Here is a 23280-nt window from a genome sequence, read left to right as displayed (position 1 = left end):
CAACACATACTCTGTATGATAACAAGTGGTGTTCCTTTGAATAAGAAACAGGAACCTATGTCTGCATCACCGCCATTTATGGCTGAATTCAGTGCTGGCAGTTCCTATGGATCACAGAATGACCAAGATCCTGGAACTTTGGTCACTATTGCAATCGTTTTGTCTGGAGGATCAACTTGCCAAGTTTCATCCCCCAGCCTGGGATTTGAACATGGTATTGAATTCGCTCCATACCGCTCCCTTTAAACCACTTGGCTCTGTGTCTTTCTTCAATCTTAACAAAAAAAACGTTTTTTTCTCCTGGCGGCTCGAGTCAGCAAGTTACATGCCCTTGACATGTCCTGAGTACATTTAAAGCGCAGAGCGCATGGTGCTATCAATCTTGGTCTGTGCTAGGATTCATTGCTAAGAATCCTTCACCGTTACTCCCTTATCATTGATAGTGGGCTCCAAGGACAAGGATGAGCTGGATTTCTGTGCCCAGTTCAAGTCTAAAGGGTTTTCCTCTGTTGATCCAAGACACAACAGAGGTCCTTTCTCAAAATGTTCCTTCAAATCCATCATGGAAGGTTGTTTTTGGCACTCGGATACTGTCATTTCGCAACAGGTCACCCAAGACAGTCTTGACATCTGGTATTTTTTTCCCAGACTAGAGGGTTTCATGTTTTCATTTATTCCAGCTGCTTGAACCCAATTTTGAACTTGACCTCCTTTTTCTACTTTTTCCTTATCCAAGACTGGATTTCACACCTCCTACTCTCCCTTGTGTGTCTTTATCGGACAGGAAGGTCTGTGGTTTCAGACTTTTCCCGCTCAAGATGCTATCTGGTTACCCGGACTGTTGGAAGTGTCTTTCCTGAAATTCCATGTGAAAGGTATGCCCCACTCCGTTCTGTTTGATAAAAATGCATTAAGGTAGTAATGCAGGATAAGATAAAAACATTTCGTAAAATCTAAATATATTTTACATGTGGATTCTTATCCTGCATTATTACGTCTAGAGTGCCCTCCCATCGCTTTGCTGCCTACCCGCGAAGTTTTTCAGATGTCCGTTACTAGGAGTGATGTGATCATACGTGACGTTGCCACTTCCGGTGATGTGGTAGCTGTGGGAGGAAGGATGCCACACGACTGGTTGGTCAAACAATTTCTGTAACCAGGACCTCTCACAGCTCCGTCTTCCTAGTCAAAGAACAGCAGTAGAAGCATTAAGGTTGTAATGCAGGATAAGTATCCAAACGGGAAAAATATTTAGATTTGATTAATTTATCATATATATAGAAACTTATGATAATGTATGGTATTAAATACAGACAAACTTGGATATTTTTAACTATAATCATGATAATTTACCCTCGGAAATAAGTTTGTTATGTCTGGAGACAGTTGTTCACATGACTAACAACATTGATGTAAGGCCTGTTGGAATAGAATGGTGTTTGCTATCAATGATTTCTCACTGTTTTTTCGCTCTGTTATATCTGGGGTTGACTATGGTATACATTCTGTACAGTTTGACTTTTTTGTTTAGTGCGAGATGAATTTCATCAAGGGATAATTGGCTGTCCGCTTTCGCCATAAATGACAAAATTCTGAAAATGAATTTTGTTGGGATAGACAGTTCAAAGTATAAAAGTGATTGAGACAATTCAACAATGGCACTCTTTCCATAATTGATGTGGTTGGCAGTGGGTGAATACCTCGTGTGATAGCAATATGGTCAAATTGACTAACATACACTGTCTCTCACAGAACATGGCCAGGTACACGAGGTGGAAGTGGAGGCGTTGGCAGCAGCAGCAGTGGTGCCAGCAACCCCACATCCCGCAACAACAACCAGCAAGGCTACAACCGCATGCAACGTACAGTGCATGTCAGTAGAGGTCGGAGGTCAGGGGTCATTGTTGGAGCACGTCCTCTTGTACCTGCCTCAGTGGTACCAGAAGAACTCATAAATCAGGTAAAACGATTTTTTGTGCTAAGACAGGAAATCGTAAAAGTGTTACCAAATTGCCAAGCATAATTAGTTCCATTAAATATGTGCATTTATCATTGTACAATTTATCAGTCAGTGAAAGTGTGGCTGTTATGCTGTGTGCGTGTGTTACACAAGCAAACTGGTTTGTTTTGCAGTGTCAAGTAGTACTACAAGGCAAATCACGAAACCTTATCATTAGAGAGCTGCAGAGAACGGTGAGTGTATCAGATTTATAATCCATGTTTGGTTACTATTCTACATGATAAACTACTTTTCAGTGTTTTACAATTTTATGACAGTCTAGAATGTAGGAGATTGAAGAATAGCCAAAAAGACGTTGAGTTAGAACCTGGAATCGTGGGACAAGAAACTTAGAAGAAAAGGCTTAAAAGTAATTGGGAGGTCTTCCAAAATGTTGGATATAATGGTAGGAAGATCTCTCTTCAAACATGTTCAAAGGCAAAGGTAACTGAAGGTAGATATATATTCCAATTATGATTGTATGGAGTGTGCTGTTTTACATACTCTGTGAACCACTTGTCAATACAGGCAAGAGGAGTTATAATGTTTATTGTTTATGGGTTATGTGTTTCTTTTTTAACAAATAAAAGATGAGTCGTTTATTTCTTATATGATATATCAACATGATATACAGCCTCTTTAAGGATAATGACAAGAGGTACAAGCTTAAAAAATATTAACCCTTATTTAAATAATGATGACTCCCTCAATGGAATCCGACCTCTGCAATGTCGGACAAGTTCATTTTGTGCACAGGTGAGTATTTCCCGCATATTATATCAATCTTCATGTTGATTATCTGCAGCTTTTCTCCCAGTACCGGTTATCATATCTTTCCCACTTTTGGATGCGATCATTTGGCCACTGTGTTTATTTGCGTTGCCCAGCTTCATCTATGTGGAACAATTCATTAGACACTCTCCTTTAAAAAGTAACATTGTCCAATATGCGATGTCATCAAGTTGCGAGCGCATATTCAAATCTCCAGAAATGTCGTCATGATAAAACAAAACCACACATCGTTCTTCATAGTTCTTTGCGATTTATCACATAGCTATCTTATATATCAGAATATAATAATTCAGAAATACTCAGTTACTTTTGCCTTTGACTTAGAAATGTGTTGTTTTATGTTTGAATAAGATGAAGTTTGTACTTCCTATTTGTTGCTTGTTGTGTTCTGGAAATGCTTCATTGTATGCTTTGTCATCAGAACCTTGATGTGAACATGGCTGTGAACAACCTGCTGTCCCGGGACGATGAGGGGGAGGGGGACGAGGAGGACAGCCAGGACTCCTATATGCCTGATGACCTCATCTCCCTCCTGGACAGCGGCATGCATTCCGACCACCCAAGCGTCATCATCGATGCAGATGCCATGTTCAATGAAGACATGTTTGGCTACAGCTCACTGAGAAGTCGTGGATCAGGGACCAGATCCAGGCTAGGTCAGTGTTGGAAATGGGGGGAGATGAAATAGGTGGCAAGCGCATTAAGCTTTCCATGTACCCAGTTCATGTTAACGCACCAACTAAAATGGTCATGGTCATACCTTGGTAGAATAGGTCCCCAGTTCCTATGCTTGTCATAAGAGCTGACTTTTGACGATAGGTGCTTAATAGTTTATTACTGTACCACAATGAATTGATGCTCTTCTCTGAACCAGTGGTTTGCATGGCCAAGTCTGTCTGTCTGTCCTGCATTACTCCTTACTGCATCAACTGCTCACCTTACGAAAAGAAATAAAGACAGCGCTCCACGATGGTCCAAGCTGAAGAAAAAGTTGTTTCCATCTTCAGTCTACCTATTGTAGGACCCATCGCCTCTGTCATGTGACTGTTCGTGGTGACATCACATTCCTGATCTCATTCCTGCTTATCGTCCTACTGGAAAGTTGTGTTCATTTGGTCCTCCACTTAGCATAAAATTTTGTCTGCGAAGGGTGGTGTATTCCTTTTCATGTCATGTTCACTTAAATGTGTATTAAGATGTAGGTTGTTCCACGTGAAACAACTTTGTCTTTTATGCCACATGACTCATTGTTTCATACCATTTTGTAATTGCGTTACATTGTTTGTCTCCTATATTCGAGGCAGTCATTGTTTGCACTGCTTGGCTAGGTATTACTTCATGTATGTGTAAATACCTTTGGCCTTTTGTGGCGTTATCTAGTGTGTATTTTTTGATACACTTTAATACTTGTAAATTTTGCTGAATTAAGTTTTACCATCAGTATGTACAAGTCTACTTCAACTACAATTTCAATTTTTGTGTAATTTGTGCTTGTGCAGTGCACTAATTGTCTTACGATGCTTCTACTGGGCTGGTGCCAGTGCACACATCTTATGATGCTTCTACCTGGCTTGCGCAAGCGCACACCTTGATCCTGTCGACACCTACGTGTGTCTAATTGCAAGGGCTTGCGCCAAGCACAGCATCTATCTAGGCCCTCCTATCGACTATGACTACATCTTCAGGGCTTTCAGCCTCTCCCGCGATGTCATTTACGCTGGGTCAGCTTAGCGCTGTACCACCTACCTACCTGGTAGTGCAGCCCATTTACGCTCAGCCTACAGCTCCTTCTTGGAGACTTCCTGGATGCAGAACTTTAAGCAGTCCATGTGGCAGTAGTCCATAGCACAAGTGTACCAGGTGCCTGCGACTGTGTACCAGCCTATTTCGTCAATACGTGGGTCTCGTCGCATGGCTCTACCTCACCCAGTGCTTCATCTAAGCACTCTTCAAGAGTAAGATCTACGCACTACAGCAGAAGCTGCTTACCTACAAGGAGAGCGCATCGCCACCATTCGGATTCGTCGAAGGTATCAGCAGATGAGGAATTGGATATTTTTTACATTTGTGTACTTTTCCTGCATTACTACGGTTAAGGCCCACCCATTGCAGACTTGCCTCCCCACTTTGGCTTCAGAAACCTCAAAAGTATGTTTTTCTAAAAGCTCGGGCGACAGGCAGTGATGTGAGGAGGTGACCTCAGGTCATCAAGGTCATAGGACAGTGGCGATGGTCTTGAAAAGTGGGACTATGAACTACAGCATTTTTATTTCTACACCCACCGTTATGCTGTCCCGTTTTTTGTCGCAAGGTAAGCAGTGAATGCATTAAGTAGTAATGCAGGATATGTATACAAATGTTAAAAAAATATTTAGATTTTACTAAGTACCTGTTATAACAAGTTTGTTCATGCAATTACAGGTGAGCGGGACAGGGACCTTGACCGGGACCGAGAGAGGGAGTCTATCTTCCGTATCCGGGACCGTCGCCGTATAGAGTCATCATTCCGTGAGGACCCCTTGAAGCCCCTAGATCGAGACAAGTCGGACAATGTGAGTGGGGAATCCAGCAAGAAGTCCACAACACCATCACAGAGCCCTCTCATCCTTGGAGAAGACTTGCAGTGGTGGTCAGCTGCTATGGTGTGTATGTGATTCATGAACAGGGTCCTGCACGCATCTAACCATCTTTGTGAGTGCCCTGTCGCTTTGAAGCAGAGACTGTGATTCACAAGTGTTAATTCTCTGACCCTCTTTTCTCCCTGCAGGCCCAGGATGCAGATGATCCAAGGTTTACCCACATCTCTGCAATGCATTCGGAACTGGTTGCTGTGGGATCTAATGGTCGGCTGTATGGCTGGAAGTGGTCAGACCCTGATCCATACAAACACCCAGATGTGAGTTTAACATTCTACTTAGAAGATGTTGAGAGTTAAATTTCAGAATTTGACAGGATTTTGTTACATAGTTATTAGGTAATCAGTAAACTGATTTTGGTGAAAGGAAAACTGAACTGTCGGTACAATTAACGAATAATGAATGATAAACCATCTTCTAAGGATTTTACCCTCATGGCAGACATTCTAATGTGGCAAGAATATGAAGGTGCTGATGCTGTATATTTCTCCCCCAGAACCCTATCATCCACCATGCTAAGACTGCCAGTCTGGGCCTGACTAATGAGAAGGTGACCGGGCTATCAACATGCAGTGTCCGAGCTTCTGTGTGCACCGAATCTGGCAAGGTAGGAACAATGACAACTCATTCCAAACAGGCACAGGAGGAGACATATTAGCAACTTGCCCCAAACTGGGTTTCCGTTTCTCACATGGGGATAGTTAAAAAGGTCCATTCTTGTCCTGTGTAATATTGTGGAGACTAAAAGCAATGTAACTCCATGCAAGTATCCTGCCATGTTTTTAGTGTGGCTCTTTAGCAGCTGTTTCCTTGTCCACCAGGTTGCGACATGGATGGACGAAGCCCTCAACCAGGTGGCTGTGAAGCTAGAACACTCGGCTCAAATGTTCAGTGAGTTCCAGACTGACAAGATTGTGTCCTTGCATACATGCTCCCTGTACACCTGCGCCAGACTGGAGAGTGGAGCACTCTACTGGTGGTAAGTCATACACTTCATACTGACAGAGTAGGACAGACAGTTTTAATTACATGGTTTTCCAATGTGTTTCTTAAATATCATGGTCTGTAGGTAGGATAAAAATATGAATATGAGGGACATTTCAGATTTTGTTCTTGTTCTTCAAAAACGTTATGAATATCTTGCCATGTTAGTTTGTCTTGTATCACTGTTATACTTATTGTAACATAGTGCTTGGCAGTATGCTAAATGTTTATGTGGTGAACACATAAGTTTACATAAGGCAGAATATGAAAGTTGTGCTTTTCAGTCTATTTTTTCACACTTTTTTCCTCATTTTAGGATTGAAGGAAAGCGTTGAAAATTAGTAAGGGATGCCAGATTGTATTGCTCAGTCAATACTGTCTGCTTTTACTGCTCTCATAATATTTTGTTTTTGTATTTGATGTGACATTGACATTTATGGCCTGTTATTGTAAACATGTTAAGTGGATCTTGAACAAATATGTCAATAAAAGTTACTGCTGTAGTCAGATAATTTCATTGCATTGATTCACAGGGGTGTGATGCCATTTTCTCAGAGGAAGCGGTTATTAGAAAAAACAAGATCAAAGAAAAAGAAATCCAAAGAATCTTCAGGAAACACAGAAATTGCTACTGGTTCACTGGTAAGTGGCTAAAAAACAACACTGAAAACACATCCTTCAATCTCCAAGGTTTGTACAGGCTTGAAAAGGCCTTGAATTTAAGGCCCCTGTTGAATTTTAGCCTTGAATTTAGTGTCAACCTGGAAAAGCCTTGAAAATCACCAAAATAGCTTGAAAAGCCTTGATTACATTAAGTAATACGTTACCACTGTTATACCGAGGCTGTTGTCTCCCACAACTGCTGCTATAGCGAAATCTACCACAGAGATCTCAATTACCTCATGCAGCACGTGCGTAGCCACCCAGCTGCCATGTGACACCCTTCACTCTTGTCTCCTTCGTCTGCTTAGCAAGACGTGTTTTCTCCTGCTGAAGCGTTCCTTGAAGATTTGGTGATATTTATTATAGTTTATTCTCTAATAAACTGTGCTTTTATGGGGCGTTGCGGTAGCTACGCTTGGTTATAATTTTCCCGCCCTTTTTTCTATATACTTGTGGGGTTCGCGTATGCACGTTGTGTTTTACGTTTCCCCTGTTCTTGTATGTTTTGGGGGTTAACATCACTTATTTCTTTAATAAAAGTTATATGTGTATGTTATATGTTCACATTGCTCGTTTATTTTCTTGTGAAAATGTTCGTTTGTGAATCATTGTGGTGCGTGCGTTGTAACCATGTTTTGTTCTTTGTTTATAGCAAACAATCAATGTCTGACATGGATATGTCCCCAGTATCCACCCCCTCTACCCCTGCTCCTCGGAGTTGTGGGGTGTGCAGAAAGTTTTTGTCGTCCCGGGATCCCCACGATCGTTGCCCGCGGTGCAGGGTTCCTTGCGGGGACACCCGGTGCATCCTGTGCGAAGGTCTGGGGCCTGCGGAGTTTGAGCGGTACCGGCTGTACGTACAGTCCGTCTCCACCCCTGTGGTGGCCGGTTCGTCCGGTCGGGGTCCCCGTGCGGGTACCACCTCCTCGGCTGCGGCGGATCCCCTTGCGGCCCTCGGGCTGTCTGGGGATTCCGTCGCCGCATTGTTGTCGAAACTTGTGGTCTCCAAGCTGGCGGCCTTATCGCAAGATAGGCCGATGGCTGTTCCGTCCCCGGCCTCTTCGGTGGACGCGGGGTCGGACGCGGGGTCCACCGGTAAAGCGGCGGATCTCTTGGCGGCCCGTGTGCTGTCCGGGGATTCCGTCGCTGCATTACTTGCATAACTTGTGGACTCCAAGCTGGCGGCCTTATCTCAGGATAGGCCGCTGGCTGTTCCGTCCCCGGCCACTTCGGTGGCCGCGGGGTCGGACGCGGGGTCCACCGGTACGGCGGCGGCTCCCGTGGTCACCGGTCCTTCCCCCGAACCGTTGCTCCCGCTATCGGTTTAGGACCGCGTGGCCATGGTTTATGACCTCTTTGAGGACATGCCCCGGCCGGTACCGCGGGGAATCCACGACTGTGGGTTCCTCCGAGCTATACGATGAGTCTTCCGACACGGCTTTCCCCGCATCAACCTTGCTGCGCGGTTTCAAGCCTTCCTTGGAGAACGCCTTCGCGGCGGCCTCCGGTCGGGGTCTCCCGTTGCCTCCGATGTCGTGGAGAAAGGGTTTCTTCCCGGTACATGACCTTGCCTTTTCCGAGGCTGGTCCTACCGCGGAGGCCCATGTTGAGCGGTTGGGTGTCCGTGCCCCACCGGCTGCTACGGTAACGCAAGCTACCTTGCACCAGCTGGACGCCCTCGCTCGGCACTCCATGTCTCATGGAGACACTTACTTGGCTGCAGCGGCCCGTCTGGTCGAAGGTTCTCCCACGGACCGTGACCAGCGCATTTACAACTGCCTGCTCAGTTTAAATGCTTCCCTGGAGTACGTTGCCGAGGACTCTCGGCACACACTTGCTCTTGTTGGGTCCCTGCATAGGCGCCTGGGTGCCGCTCCTAACCGGAGCGCGCCCCAGGCTGCTGCGGCCGGTAGGTCTAAGGGGTCGGGTTCTTCTTCCTCTGGGAAGTAGCCCCGCCCTGAGGGCTCCGGTATGGGCAATCAGCTGCCCTTTCGCGGGAAGACGGGGAACTGGGGGAAGCCCAAGTCGTCGACGGACGGCAAGGGCCCCTCCAGGTGACTCTCATTGGAGGGGTTCGTATGCCGACAGCGCCAACTTCGGTTGGCCCTTAGGCGAACCCGAGTCACTTGGCCCTGGACAGTTGCGCCTGCCGCAACCTGTCAGGGCCCCCTCTCCTTCCCCAGTGGGAGCCAGACTCCAGACTTACTGGGAGAATTGGGAACAAGTGTTCGACGACCCGTGGGTGGTCAACACGATTCGGTACGGCTATCGGCTTGATCTCAAAGCGAATCCGCCGCTCACCGTTGCCCCGTTGGCAGGTTTCGATTCGGAAACCGATCTTCCCATCCTCGCCGATGCCATCGGCAGGTTGGTGGAGAAGGGGCAGTACGGGAGTTAGCTCTACCAGAAATAACACCGGGGTTTTACTCCAGGATATTTCTCGTTCCCAAGTAGGACAGTGCCGAACTCAGAATGATTCACACGTCCGCTCCCTGGCTGTTCACCCGGTTAACCACCCCCATAGTGGGGTTCCTCCACAGGAGGGGTGTCCGGTACTTCGCGTACCTGGACGACTCGCTAGTAGCAAATCGAATGACGGACACCCTGTCACGCCATCTCGTTTTCGCACGTCGGCTCTTGGAGCAATTTGGGTGGATTATCAATCTCCCCAAGAGCGAGTTAACCCCTTCTCAGAACTTGCTGTTCATCGGAGGTCGGTTCAACACGGTGTCCCATCGCCTCTTTGTCCCCCCAGACCGGTGGCACAAAATTCAGGCGTTGATTGCCAAAGTCTTAGCGGTGCAACAGACTGTTCACTTTTGGGAACAGCTGTTAGGGCTACTTGTATCAGCCCAGGACTGCACCGCACGGGGTCGTCTCCAACTCCGCCCGCTGCAACGGTTTTTAATCCAGTTGTTAGCAACGGAGGTGAACAGTGCGACCGTCGCCCTCCCGGATCGGCTCCGACCGCATCTGGAGTGGTGGACAGTCCCTTACAATGTCTTATCAGGAGTCTCTATGCGGCCCTACCGGGCCACGTTGACCCTGTATACAGACGCCTCTCTAGTGGGCTGGGGCGCCCATCTAAAGGGGGAGGTGAGCTCGGGGCTGTGGTGCGTAGACGAACTAGGTCTTCACATCACTTGTCTCGAGTTCAAGGCAGTGATCAACGCAGTCAATCACTGGAAGCATCGTCTCGTCGACGCCCGGCTCATGCTGGCGACCGACAACACGACGGTAGTGTCCTATGTGAACAAACTGGGGGGAACCCACAGTCACTCGCTACTCGATCTCACGTTCGAGTTTTACGCTCTGGTGGACAGTGTCCCGTGCCAGATACGCGCCCGTCACATCCCAGGTGTGCGGAACGTACTGGCCGATGCTCTATCGAGGCCTCAGGATCCGAGCCCCACAGAGTGGATGCTGAACCCAGTAGTGTTTCAGTGGCTGTGCGAACGTTTGGGTCGTCCGATGGTCGACCTGTTCGCAACGCGGTTCAACAATCAACTCCCGTTGTTTGTATCACCAGTCCCGGACCCGAGGGCCATCGATCACGATGCTCTCGCGTTAGACTGGACGGGCTTGGTCGCTTATGCTTACCCGCCGACAGCGTTGATACCACACATTCTAAGCCGGCTCCGAGTGGCCGAACAGATCGTGGTACCCCGACTTGCTGACCCAGGTCACGCAGTCGCCACTTCCACTGCCTGTGAGACCGGATCTCTTGATCCACCCTCACACCCGTCAGCTTCATCCAAACGCAGGGCAGTTCAATCTGCACGCGTGGATGTTGTCACCGAGCGTCTGAGGAGTAAAGTTTTTTCTCGCCGGGCGTCTCGGGCATACGTTAGTATGCATCGTGATTCTACCCAGAAGGTGTATAATGCACGTTGGGTTATTTTCACGAAGTGGTGTTGTAAACATCACATTCATTCGCCAGATAAGGTATCTGTGCAGGATATTGCTCGTTTCATGTCTCACTTGCGAGAGACCCGGAAACTCTCCGGGGGTTCCATTGCCAACTATGTCTCGTCCGTTGCTACGGTACGGGACGTTGCTATGGGTACCAGTCTCTCCAAAGAGCCGGTGATACGGGGTATTATCAAGGGTTTCAAACAGCACGATCTTAAGAAGGGCCGCCTTCGGGCACCGGCCTTGGATCTTTCCCTAGTGTTGCAATCACTTACGGAAGCTCCGTATGAACCCTTGCATAGTGCTTCGTTCCGGCATGTGACTTGGAAAACAGCATTTCTCCTCTCCTTTGCCACGGCGGCACGTGTATCCGAAATTCATGCACTCGATGTCGCCAAGGTACGATTCGATAGGGGTGACGAAGGAGCGGTCCGCCTGGGCCTGCTCATGGGCTTCGTCGCCAAGAATCAGAGAGTCGGGCAAACGGAGAGAGAATTCACTGTAAGATCACTCAAAGAAATCTTACATCCTGCTGATACTGAGGACAGAGCGCTGTGTCCGGTTAGGGCCCTTAAGTATTATCTTAAGGCTTCGAATGAACGTAGACAAGGGCGTGACCGTCTGTTCATATCGTGTAACCCTAATCGCACGGTTGACGTAACTCGCAACTCGATTGCGTTGTGGCTTCGTTCTGTCATCAATCTGGCGTACCGGTCTCGGGGGTTACCGGTAGCGGGGTCAAACCCGCACGAGATCAGGGCGCTAGCGGCAACATTTGCCCTACACTCGAATATCTCTGTTCGCAGAATATTACGAGGTTGTTACTGGCGTTCTGACTCGGTTTTTGCCAATCATTACCTCAAACAGGTCGCTGATGCCGTCGTGGAGAGTGTGCACCGTCTTGGCCCGCGGATCGCGGCGCAAGCGGGCACCTAAGGGGTGTGCCCAGCGCAATTCCGAACTCCTCAGGCGTCTGACCTTGCACGGTGGTCAATCTGGGTCGACTCCAATGTTCCCACTGCCGTGGGTACAGGAGTTGGGGTCCCGCAAACCAGCGCACTCACACCACAGGCGAGGGCGGCTTTTTGTGTGCTTTGTCCTTATTTGTATTTTGACAATTATGTCTTTAATTGTCTGTCGTGTATCCCAACCTTGTGATGCATGCTTACAAATACTGGAATTAGGTCACGCGCCTAATGCATACTTTAAGTAGGCTTGCTCTGGGATATACGGTCTGAATGAAATTAATTTCCCTCTTTTCGACTGTTTAACCTGATCTAAGATTAAGCTCACGCGGATACAGTGTTCTCATCCGCTGCGGCGATGAAATACCTATCCAGTGGGGCCGTTTGGAGTCACCAATCGTTTTGGCAATGACGATTGAGCCTTACGGTATGCGCTTGACAGTGCTTTGGTATTCCTATAGGGTAACGCCTAGCTAGGTGCATGCGCATCGAGTGCTTCCACCTTGGTGTTTACTTCCGCTGGCCGGAAGGAACGCTAGCAGTCAGGATTCGGGTTGTAGGTGCTCCCCACCGCCTACTGTGGTAGTCAGCCTCGGTATAACAGTGGTAACGTATTACTTAATGTAATTTGTAGAATTTTCCTATTCGGAATATTCTATAAGTAATACGTTACCACTGGGCTGCTGCCCGCCCGTCCGTCCCCCGAGCACTTGCTCTCGCAGGAGACAAGAGTGAAGGGTGTCACATGGCAGCTGGGTGGCTACGCACGTGCTGCATGAGGTAATTGAGATCTCTGTGGTAGATTTCGCTATAGCAGCAGTTGTGGGAGACAACAGCCTCGGTATAACAGTGGTAACGTATTACTTATAGAATATTCCGAATAGGAAAATTCTACAAAATTTGTACAAAATGACACAAATTTGTTAATAAAAAGTATTAAAACACACAAAACTAATAGTTATGTACCAAAGATGTTTAAGCGTGATTTATCTGACAGTGATAGATTTGACAATTTGACCAACTCCTTGACAGACTTAATTTATTTTATTTGTTAGGTGTGAAAATCAATCTTGTTTGAAAATTTGTGATGTTGATTGCATTTTAGGTATTACGACTAATATATAGTATGGTGTTACGACTAATATACAGTATGCTGGATTAAAACAAATATTGACTGACTGAAGATAAAAACCCAACTTTTTAGTTGGGTTTTTATCTTCAGTCAGTCAGCCTTGATTATGACACTTGAAAAGTCTAAAAAAAAGCCTTGAAGTTAAGTGTCACATATCTGTATGAACCATGATCTCATTGCTGTATAATCACCAATAATTCATGGTCATGATGTATAATTCATGTTCCACCATCACCTGTGAATACTTACATTAGTTGTGCTGTCACTGTTTCTAACTAATGAATCAAACAAAGAGCAGGTGCCAGTGGGATTGAGTGTTTCTGCATGTGGCATAGCCTTGCACTCCTCTGTTCTCCACATTGCCACATGGTCAGGACGTGGTAGGGTTAGCAGAATGTCCATGCATGTGGTAGGTTATATGACTTATAGACGACCTCATTTCATTCAGTTGCTAAAAATAGACATGGTCACTACAATACTGCATAGTAATTGTCATGTGTTCACTGGTGACAGGAACATTGTTTTCACAATCATGTTTGGCAAAAATGTATATCTTTGTTCAAATGTCACCAGATATGGTTTCCTTTTCACCTCTGTTAATAAAATAAAATAAAATTTATTCCATCTCACACAATGCATTTCTCCCTACTCCTTCAATGCTGGTGCAGAACTAAGTTTCCAGCATAAAAAAAACACCTCACTTCAACACATCCCATTCATCACCATGGTTGCTACCATAAGCAATAGGTAACGAACCACTGCAATCCGGTGCATCCTGCCCTTGTGTGATCTCATCACCTGACATTTCCTGCACCCTCGTTATCTTTTTTATCGCCTGGTGGATAAGACGTTCTTGAACAGAGAATACATTTATTTGGGGGGGCAAGCAAATTTTATCTGTCTCTGTAAAACAACCGCCATCAACTTTATACATCAACAATGGAGCCATCACACCCCTTGTACAAAGAATGCAAGCGATTATTTTCACCATTAGACCCACACGTGTGTTGCAGTTACATGCTCTATCAACAAATGTCTACAATGTTGTCATCTTAATGAGACTGATTTCAAGACTTACCTTCGCAAGTGTCAGAAGAGGTTAGTAGACCGGAGATTCAAGCCTACGGGGAAAGATTTGGAACATGGACCATCGTCGACGAAGAAATCTAAGAGAACAGTGCTCTCCACAGTGTCTGTACCACTTTCGTCATCTGTTTCTTTAAAATCTGCAACAATTACTTCATTATCTATTGAGGAAGATGCCCTTTCCAACTGGTTTCTCACGGCTGATCTGCCCTGACAACGGCATGTGCATGTAAGGTTGAGCAAACGCTGACAAAAGTCGTCCTGTGTTTAGCCAGTCATTGATAGGTCTGTGCAATCTACGGATGCATCACTGCTCATCTAAACAAGGAGTCGCCTCTCCTCTCCAACTCTGGAGATCGCCACACCCTACAGGTTTCAGATGGCAACACTACTTTTTGACGATCGTCACAATCGACATGTCCCGTGGGATCAACAGCTAATGATAGATCAACACCATTCAAAGGATTGACATCATCAACTATCGACAGATTACTGTCTTTCAGAGGATCGATAGATCCACATGATTCACCCTATTGAAACCTTTCAGGAGATCAATAGCTATTGGCAGATTGATAGTTTGACATTCGTCTATGGATTGACACCATTCAGGAGCTTGACAGCTCAACATGCCTCAACTGATCGTTATTATTCAGAGGATCAACAGTCTTCCCCAATATTTGAGTGATCGACAGATCGATGATTCAACACTATTTGGAAGATTGACTTTACTCACCAGATTAACATTATTCACTTAGGCGTCAGGCTCCAATAAAAAGATCGTCATTATTCTCAGGATTCGATCTGCATTGATAGATCTTGAATATTCTACAGATTGACACAGTCTTTAAGATTGACCAGAATCTATGGATCGCCATCACTCAAGGATCGTTATACATCAGCTGATCGTTTTCGTCCTAGAGGTCAACGTGACGCGGGGGCCCAGTCGTCTAAGACGCCGTGATTTGCTGTGCAGAGTTGTGTCCCTTGTGCGCCCTAGAAACACCTAATCGTGTTAAAAGTGGTGTTAAACCCAACTCACTCACTCACTCACTCACTCACTCACTCACTCACTCACTCACTCAACAGTTTGACACAGATCCAAGGATCGACAGGTGTCTCCAGATCAATATGGATGGTCATGGGGATCTTCAAGTCTAATATATATTACAGTGCAACTGATCAATATGTATCCTCGGATCGTTATACCTAGGGCTGTGGACAGGATTATCGTCCTTACACTTCCCCAAGAGATTGTCATCAACAAGACAGTCATGTTTTTCATCTTTTTCTCGTCGGGGATCATCATAAAGGGTTGGATCTTCAGATTGCTGTTACTTCCCGGTGCGTCCTCAGTGTCAATCTCCACAGGAATACCATCGTCAGGGTTCTAGCAACCGTTCTGCTTCCAAGGATCGCCGTTTCCTTGTAGCCACGCCCAGACCACCTTCTCATCTTAGGGAAGTGAGAAGTTGGTTCATTGTCCTCATAAACGTCGCACACCGAAGGTAACACTGTCTGCCTCTGTGGCCACGCTTTTCATCTCCAGAGATCTATCATTGCCTAGGGTTATTCTCAGAAGGTGGCTCGGACTATCACTGAGGCTCATCACACTTCTTCTAAAGCTCTGTATGACTACAAATGTAAAGCATTTGAAGGCTATTGTTCAGCTCGAGATATCTCATCTCCGACCACTGCGTCGCCTCAACAAATTGCTGAATACCTTAAACATTTACGTTCTAACAAGAAGTTGAAAGGTTCCACTTTAGCTACCTATTAATTGGCTGCTATTATTTCTGTCGTTGCCACAACTATGGGTTCCAAGGTCTCTACTGTTGCATAGCTACAGGCATATGAATATGAACCTTTGCAAGAAAAAGACCTCGAGCAGGTGACGCTCAAAATGATCTTCCTCATTGCTCGGGCTACAGCAGTTTGCATCAGTAAGATCCATACCTTTGATGTAAACAGAATCTGGTTTGAATGACATACCCATGGCAAAGTCTTTTTGGGATTATGTTGGGACTTCATTGCTAATAACCAACTTCCTGGACATCCTGGACCGTATGTTTACCATCCCGCTCTCCTCGATATTGGGACCAGATGATAGTGTGGATCTCTTGCTGTGTCCTGTCAGAGCCTTGAGAATCTACTTCAAGGCTTCTGAAGCCTTGCACCGTTCCTGTAAGCGTTTATTTATCCCATCATCAACAGCTGCAAATTCAGAAGTATCTCTGCCCACAGGCTCCTTTTGGATGCGTTCTGTTATTTTGTGAGCTCATAACTTTGCAGGATTACCACCTCCTGTAGCTTCCAACCCACATGTGACGAGGACAGTTGCTTCGACCATGGCGTTACAGAGCAACTGCCCTTCATCTGTCACCATGCAGTGATGCTTCTGGAGATCAGATCGGGTGTTGGTGTCCGACTACCTTCAAGACCAACGTGCTGCAGTCCTGTGTCACACACATCTTATGCATACAGCAATAAATACCTGGAGCTATTTCATTGTTTATGTTTAACCCTTTTCGTCGGGGTTCCCAGACGAGTTCCTGGAGAGAGGGTATACATACTCGTCTGTTGATACCTCGGCTTATGTCTTTGAAGTCTCCATGCAAGGTGCAGCCATTTGTATAAGTGATGTCCCAATTTTCTACCTGCTCATCTCTGTCTTGTGCACGTGATGTCTCAGTTGTTTGTTGAAGAGCCATACGGGCCATACTTGGTATACTCAATCACTGCGGCTGTGGTTGATAGTTTTGGCAAAGCATAAAAAGAGTTGTCAAGCTGGTCCACCTTACATCCATCCGATCGTATGTGTGAGGTCTATCTTGTAAAACCTGCTGTTCTGGGTGGGGGTGTCTGTAAAGGATACCTCTCACTTTCGGGGTGAGGTTAAAACCGTGGCTGAATAGGCTTCACCTACTTCAAGAGTTTCGCGGTCATTCATAAGATTGACGTCCTATGCGAAACCACTTAACTCATGACTTACCTGCAGTCATGCTGTCTTTGACCCAGTAGCCAAAAGGGGTGAAGCATCCAGTATACAATTGTTTTACAAATTATTCTAAGCTTTTGATAATTTTTTATTCAATCATGGTTTAGAACCAGGTTCCTCATGAACATCTCATGGTTGAAGTCCTAATACCTGCACCCCACCATCCATAGTGTGAGATAGGATAAGTTTAAAACTTTGAAAGTTTTACAATTACTCACAAGCTCAACTCCCTCCCAGTCATCACAGTTCCACAAGCTCCAGAAAGAGAATGAGGGTGCAGGGAATATTAGGTTGTCAGAGTTGGGAAGCACGGGATTTCAATTGTGCATGACCTATTGTTTAAGGTAGCGACCATAGTGATGAATGGGATGTATTGAGTTTGGGAGTTTTTTTAAAATGGAAACTTTGTTCTAGGATGTTTACTTATCAGGATCGAGGAAGAAGGGAGAAATGCATAGTGTGAGATAGAATTAGTATGTAAATATACAAAACAATTCAAATTTCTATTTAACAAAGAAATGCATAATCTTTTAGAAAATCATTACCTAAGAAACTTTTGCCTGTATGAACATGACGAGTTTATCTGTATGTGTAGGTATGTCTGCGAAGTGCCCCAATGTACCATGCTGGAGCCATGGCCTTCACCACGGTTGATGGTGTCCCCAAGGTGGGGGTGCTGCTGGAGTCTGCATGGTCCCTGGCAGACACCTGCAGGTTCAGACTGAAAACACAAGTCAGGTGAGTGCAGGTTCAGTGAGTGGGAAGCGAGTTGGTTTAATCATCATGCAAGAGTTGATGGCAGGGCACTACAATAAATACTCATTTGCTTTATACAGTTAGCTTTGTTTATATTTTCTGAAGGGAGATAAGATGTGTATGATCTCTGTGGCTCAGTAGGACATGTGTTTATTGAGGTTTCTTCTGGTTTTAGTGAAGCAAGACCAGATTTCCGGCCAGAGATCAAAGTCCCGGACAGTAAGTTGGAGATGCCGCCTCCATCACCTGCATCATCAGTGGGCAGCGAGCACAGCAGCGCCTCCCTCACCACACCCATGTCTCTCAGTGAGTCACAGCTGCCTGCCATACTCATCCAATAAATTATATAGTTGATATTCATGCATCAAGGACAACTTGTGAATGACATGCTCATAGCTATGATAAACTGTTATGTGATTCTTAACCACAAATACAGAGATGTCACAGTTGCAGAAAATACAAATGCCTCACTTAGCATAATGCAGAAATAACTGTGTCTCAGGCTTGATCTTTATATACGTTTGGGCACAGGTGGCCCAGTTGTCTTAAGGTGCGTAATTTGCTGTGCAGAGTTGCATCCCTTGGGCATGCCAGAAACCTATGATTGTGTGTTCGGATCCCAGTTTGTCACGATTATGTTTCTAGGTTTGTTTCTGTGCTTTCCCGGAGCCACTCATTATTGTTTCAATTCCCAGATTTGAATCCCTAGTCTGCTACCACCAGAGCAGTGCTCATAAGTTTCACCAAAGAAATGAACGACTCTGACCTGCATCACTTTTGACTTCACTCACGCATAAAACTGACACACCATAAAATGCCTGTTCGAAACAACAACATCCCGAATTGTCTGAGGCACCTCTTTGTGGTCTTAAGTGACTTAGATGTTATGTATGTTATGGTTCATCAGCCTTGCCTCCCCTACTTCCAGAGCGCAAGAAGGCTCCGACCCCGTCCCGCGAGGAGGACAAGAAGGAGGAGGAGAGCTGGGCTCTGAAGAATGTTGTGTTTGTGGAGGACATTAAGACAGTCCCGGTCGGCAAGGTTCTCAAGGTGGGTGCATGCAGGTCATGAGAGTTACACTTTGAGACACTCTGTGCAGGCCTTCTTCTACCTTCCCATCAATATCAGGCTTGTGATATTTCCATCTTATGTTGGAATTCCAGCTTTTTCTATTTCTGTTTTTATTCACTAACTTGATAGGACAATACCTGGTGAAAAACATCAGGGGCCTAAAATCTTTTGAAGTTCTATATTTTTTGTCATGCTTCAATCACATACCTGTAATATGTTGAGAAATTATCTTTAATGCACTGTTGCCATAATCAATGAATTAAGTGTTGGGGCAGGAAAATAATGGATATTTCAGAGGAAAGTTGAAATTTTCAGAAAGTTCTAGTTAAATAAAGAAGAAATCCACAGCATTAATATAATGTCGACTTAGTGAATCATATAATGTCAACCTTATATTAGAACTTTTTGCAAGGGACTGGTCATCTACCAGGGGAAGGGTTATGAAAAAATGACTCAGCGAAAGAGGACGGTTGCCAAAATTTATCACAACCTATTTGGGGTGGCGGGGCATTAAAACAATGGTGAGTTGATGAAAAGTTTGATGAATTATGCTGAACATGATGACTACAGTCTTATCTGGCTCAGCATATGTATCCTATTACTCTTGGATGCATCTTCAGGTGGATGGCGCCTATGCTGCAGTGAAGTTCCAGGTGAAAGATGCCGGGGATCTGTCTGCACCCCTCCCCGGGCGCAGTGGCTGCAGCGGAGGTGGCGGTGGGGGCGAGGACGTCAGTAGCCTCCTACAGGACTGTCGTCTCCTGCGTAAGGATGAGCTGCAGGTGGTGAAGGGTTCCAGTTCTCCACGAATTCCAGACTGTTTCCAGAAGACCCCCAAGAAAGTTACAGTGGTGGAGAATGCACACATCTTGTCTGTATCTGTAGACTGTGATGGTGAGAAAATGTCTTACAAATTTTATTTGAAAGATGTAAGAATTGGGATGGACTCTTATCTGTAGCGGATTGCGTGATTGTCATCTGATGTCATGTCCATGATGATGTCATACTCGCAGGACGTCATCCCTGTTATGACGTATGTTGATGCTATGACACTGTTATGATCACTCTTTTTTCAGGATTTGTGGTTTATTCATATTTTACCCGACCATGAAGATCCGTGGTAGAATAGGTCTTCAGCAACCCATGCTTGATGTAAAAGGACTATGCTTGTTGTAAGAGGCGACTAACTGGATTGGGTGGTCAGACTCGCTGACTTGGTTTGATGCATGTCATCGATCCCAATTTCGTGGATTGATGCTCATGATATTAATCACTGGATTGTCTGATCTAGACTTGATTATTTACAAATTTGAGCTTCATTATTCATTACATTTGTGGGCATGCAGTAGGATGATCCACCATAGTTAGGAAGATCTGTCACAGATCTGAGACACCATTATTCATCTGATTCTTACCATGGTGTCATACAAGTATGTTCACTGAATTCCATTATTTAACAAGTTTGTCAGGATACAAGAGGGACCCAGGCTTCTAAGGAGATTTTCTGTGTAGAGTTACATCCTTTATGCCTACCAAGGTTATGGGTTTGAATCCTAGATTGAGTAGAATCCGCTTGATTATGTTTCTATGTTTGTAAGCACATACCTATGCTCATACGTTTCACAAGAGTTGTAAAAAATTAAGATCTGCAACACTTTGTGCTTTCTAGACACATCAATCTGACAACACTTGATATTACTCATATACTCAAAGCGGCATTAGAGTATTTCTCTATAACATTTGGCTTTTCCTTGCTTGAAGCTTCCATTGTGCTGTGTATTGCAGGTATCCATGTGATAGCTCGGTCCGGGTCCCGCCTCAACTACTTGGTGTACAATCTCAGCTCCGGCAAGGTGGAGCAGAACTGTCTCTTCCCAACAGATGCCAGCTCCTTCCTGGGTCTGGGGACATCGGACATCAAGCTGCACAACAGTGGCAGTGTAAGTAGTCAGAGCTGGTATGGCTTGTCCCTGTCATTATGTACAAACACCATAGGCTTCAGGGTCGGAATAGCTACTTAGTACCTTATTCTTGACTGAGGCAATGATCATTGATCACAATACATCACCAGGCAGTTTGTTTGTCGACTTACTTTGACATCCTGGATTGTTGCTTATGCTATCTACCACTGGTTAACCTGGATGAGACTTGATAATTTACTGGTCATTGGAATATTCTGGACCGCACCTTTAATCCTTACTATCTCTCATGTACATGTCAACATACCATGGTCGTACCTGACTTTAAAACTTTAAATTTATGCAGTATTGCAGCAATTTGCCACATTAACACATTGAACTCATGAAGAAATTAACTTGACTAGTAAATGCTTTTAGCAAATGGCTAACTCACCGCTCTATTAATCTAAGCATGTATGAGCCCTGAATGAAACATGTATTATTACCTAACTTTTTCTGATACTTGTGGAAACTAGTTTATGCACATTTTACTTTTTAGATGGCATGAAGGCAGGACATATGTTTATGGTGTTTTTTTAATCTGTGTTCATATTATGTTGTTGCAGCAGGATGTGCCGTCACCTCTACAGGATGGAAATGGCGCCATCTACCCTATGGCTAAGGACTGCTTGGAAGGTATCCGGGACCCCATGTGGCTGGATCTGCCTCCAGTCCGGTGTCTGAACGTCAGAGTACAGTCACTCAGTAACACTGGAGCCAACATGAAGAATAGAGCAGCAATAATAGCATTAGCAGTACAGGTACTTTAACTGTTGTTTCACTTCGATACACTGCAGATAGGGTCTGTTAGACAAGGTGGATGTTTCTCTTGTTCTAAGCCAAGAGTCTGCCTGACCTGGACTCAGAATTCTACATTACCACAACATAGGTGCCTACTGTTGTGAGGTTACTATATTGTTAGTGGTATGCAAGAAGGGCTACAAGAGTTATCCCCCTTTGTAAACAGATTGTTTCATCTCGCACAGTGTAGAATGTTTGATCAAGCATCCTTAGTTACGGTATGCATATATGTTCTTCTTAATTATGATATCATGTACACATGTTTTATTGTTGTCATGGTAATGCAAGGTTAGCTGAAGGGTAAGTTGTGACTGAGGTTTTGGTAAAGATACCATGCTTTGAACTACAGTCATTATATCTGGTCTTAAATCATTAGTCAATAGTGACAACACTACCATAATGATTTCACCGTAATCATTACAATTTTAGTCTAAAAATTATGTTATTACAATGATAAAGTCAAGTATTAGTATTACAGGGAAAAATATAGAAATCAATGTGTTCAAAACAGCGTGCCTTCGGCTTCGGTAGTTTACTCGTCACACTGCATGTTATTATGTGAAAATATGTGGGCAGTATTTCTAATGGTAATGATGTGCACTGGGTACTACTAAAATCGCTACCCATGAGGATCCGGGTTAGAATAGGATTTCAGAAACCCGTGCTTGCTGTATAAGGCGACTATGCTTGTCGTAAGAGGTGACTAATGGGATCGTGTTGTCAGACTCGCTGACTTGGTTGATGCATGTCATCGTATCCCAATTGTGTAAATTGATGCTCATGATGTCAATAACAAGATTGTCTGGTCCAGTTTTGAAATCACATTTACAAAGCATGTGCCAATTCAAATTTACTTAACTGATTGAATGTTTAGTGATGACTAAGGTGTTTCAATGGGGTAGCTGATATGAACTGTTGCTTTCAGCACCAGACACTATTGCCACATATCCTGCGCTGTGACGTGGACCAGGTGAAGACTATCCTCGCTGCTGTAGAAGAAGATGCTAGTGAGTAGCTACTATAACCTCTTTTGGGGGTTAGTATTGTAGGGGGGCGGTCAGGTAGCCTAGTGGTTAAAGCGTTAGTGCATCACGCCGAAAACCCAGGTTTTGATTCCCGATATGGGAACAATGTGTGAAGCCCATATTTGGTGTCCTCTGCCGTCATATTGCTGGAATATTGCTAAAAGCGGCGTAAACACATACTCATTCACTAGTATTGCCAGGAAAATACACTGGGCACTTTGGAATATGGACATGGTAATCAGTTGTCATGCAGTTGTCTGTTTTCTATGCTAGTTGATTACTGAAGTATGGTAAGTATTGTTGCAGTAAACAGCATCTTCATTGCAAGTTGATGTTTATGTTGTAACACATTTCATTCTGATCTTCAGATTCAACGAGCCGGGAGCAGAAACTCCAGGAAATTATTCGTGAACACTGTGACGGAAGTCGTAATATCCTCCACACCACTGTTGCCATGTGTGTGCCAACATCCAACAAAGACTATGATTCAGGTAAGTCGCATGTA

At 45.0% G+C, this 23280-nt stretch overlaps 1 protein-coding gene across 4 annotated transcripts in view; it reads left to right on the top strand.

The window, feature by feature from the left end:
- Window positions 1-23280, top strand: part of LOC124135679 (E3 ubiquitin-protein ligase UBR5-like) — a 61941-nt gene that overhangs the window by 5007 nt on the left and 33654 nt on the right. For all 4 annotated transcript variants that reach the window (XM_046501128.2, XM_046501127.2, XM_046501126.2 and 1 more), the window contains exons 5-20: window positions 1753-1960; window positions 2134-2193; window positions 3213-3447; window positions 5213-5433; window positions 5559-5687; window positions 5924-6034; window positions 6249-6406; window positions 6945-7053; window positions 17760-17902; window positions 18096-18226; window positions 18849-18970; window positions 19612-19885; window positions 20777-20931; window positions 21516-21710; window positions 22676-22757; window positions 23144-23266. In XM_046501128.2, coding sequence (XP_046357084.2) covers window positions 1753-1960; window positions 2134-2193; window positions 3213-3447; window positions 5213-5433; window positions 5559-5687; window positions 5924-6034; window positions 6249-6406; window positions 6945-7053; window positions 17760-17902; window positions 18096-18226; window positions 18849-18970; window positions 19612-19885; window positions 20777-20931; window positions 21516-21710; window positions 22676-22757; window positions 23144-23266 — 2456 coding nt within the window. The remainder of the gene's footprint in view (window positions 1-1752; window positions 1961-2133; window positions 2194-3212; window positions 3448-5212; window positions 5434-5558; window positions 5688-5923; window positions 6035-6248; window positions 6407-6944; window positions 7054-17759; window positions 17903-18095; window positions 18227-18848; window positions 18971-19611; window positions 19886-20776; window positions 20932-21515; window positions 21711-22675; window positions 22758-23143; window positions 23267-23280) is intronic.

Source organism: Haliotis rufescens, unplaced genomic scaffold (assembly GCF_023055435.1).
Source record: "Haliotis rufescens isolate VD_foot unplaced genomic scaffold, xgHalRufe1.0.p SCAF_1, whole genome shotgun sequence".
NCBI classification, from domain to species: domain Eukaryota; kingdom Metazoa; phylum Mollusca; class Gastropoda; order Lepetellida; family Haliotidae; genus Haliotis; species Haliotis rufescens.
This window is presented reverse-complemented; position numbering and strand designations above follow the sequence as displayed.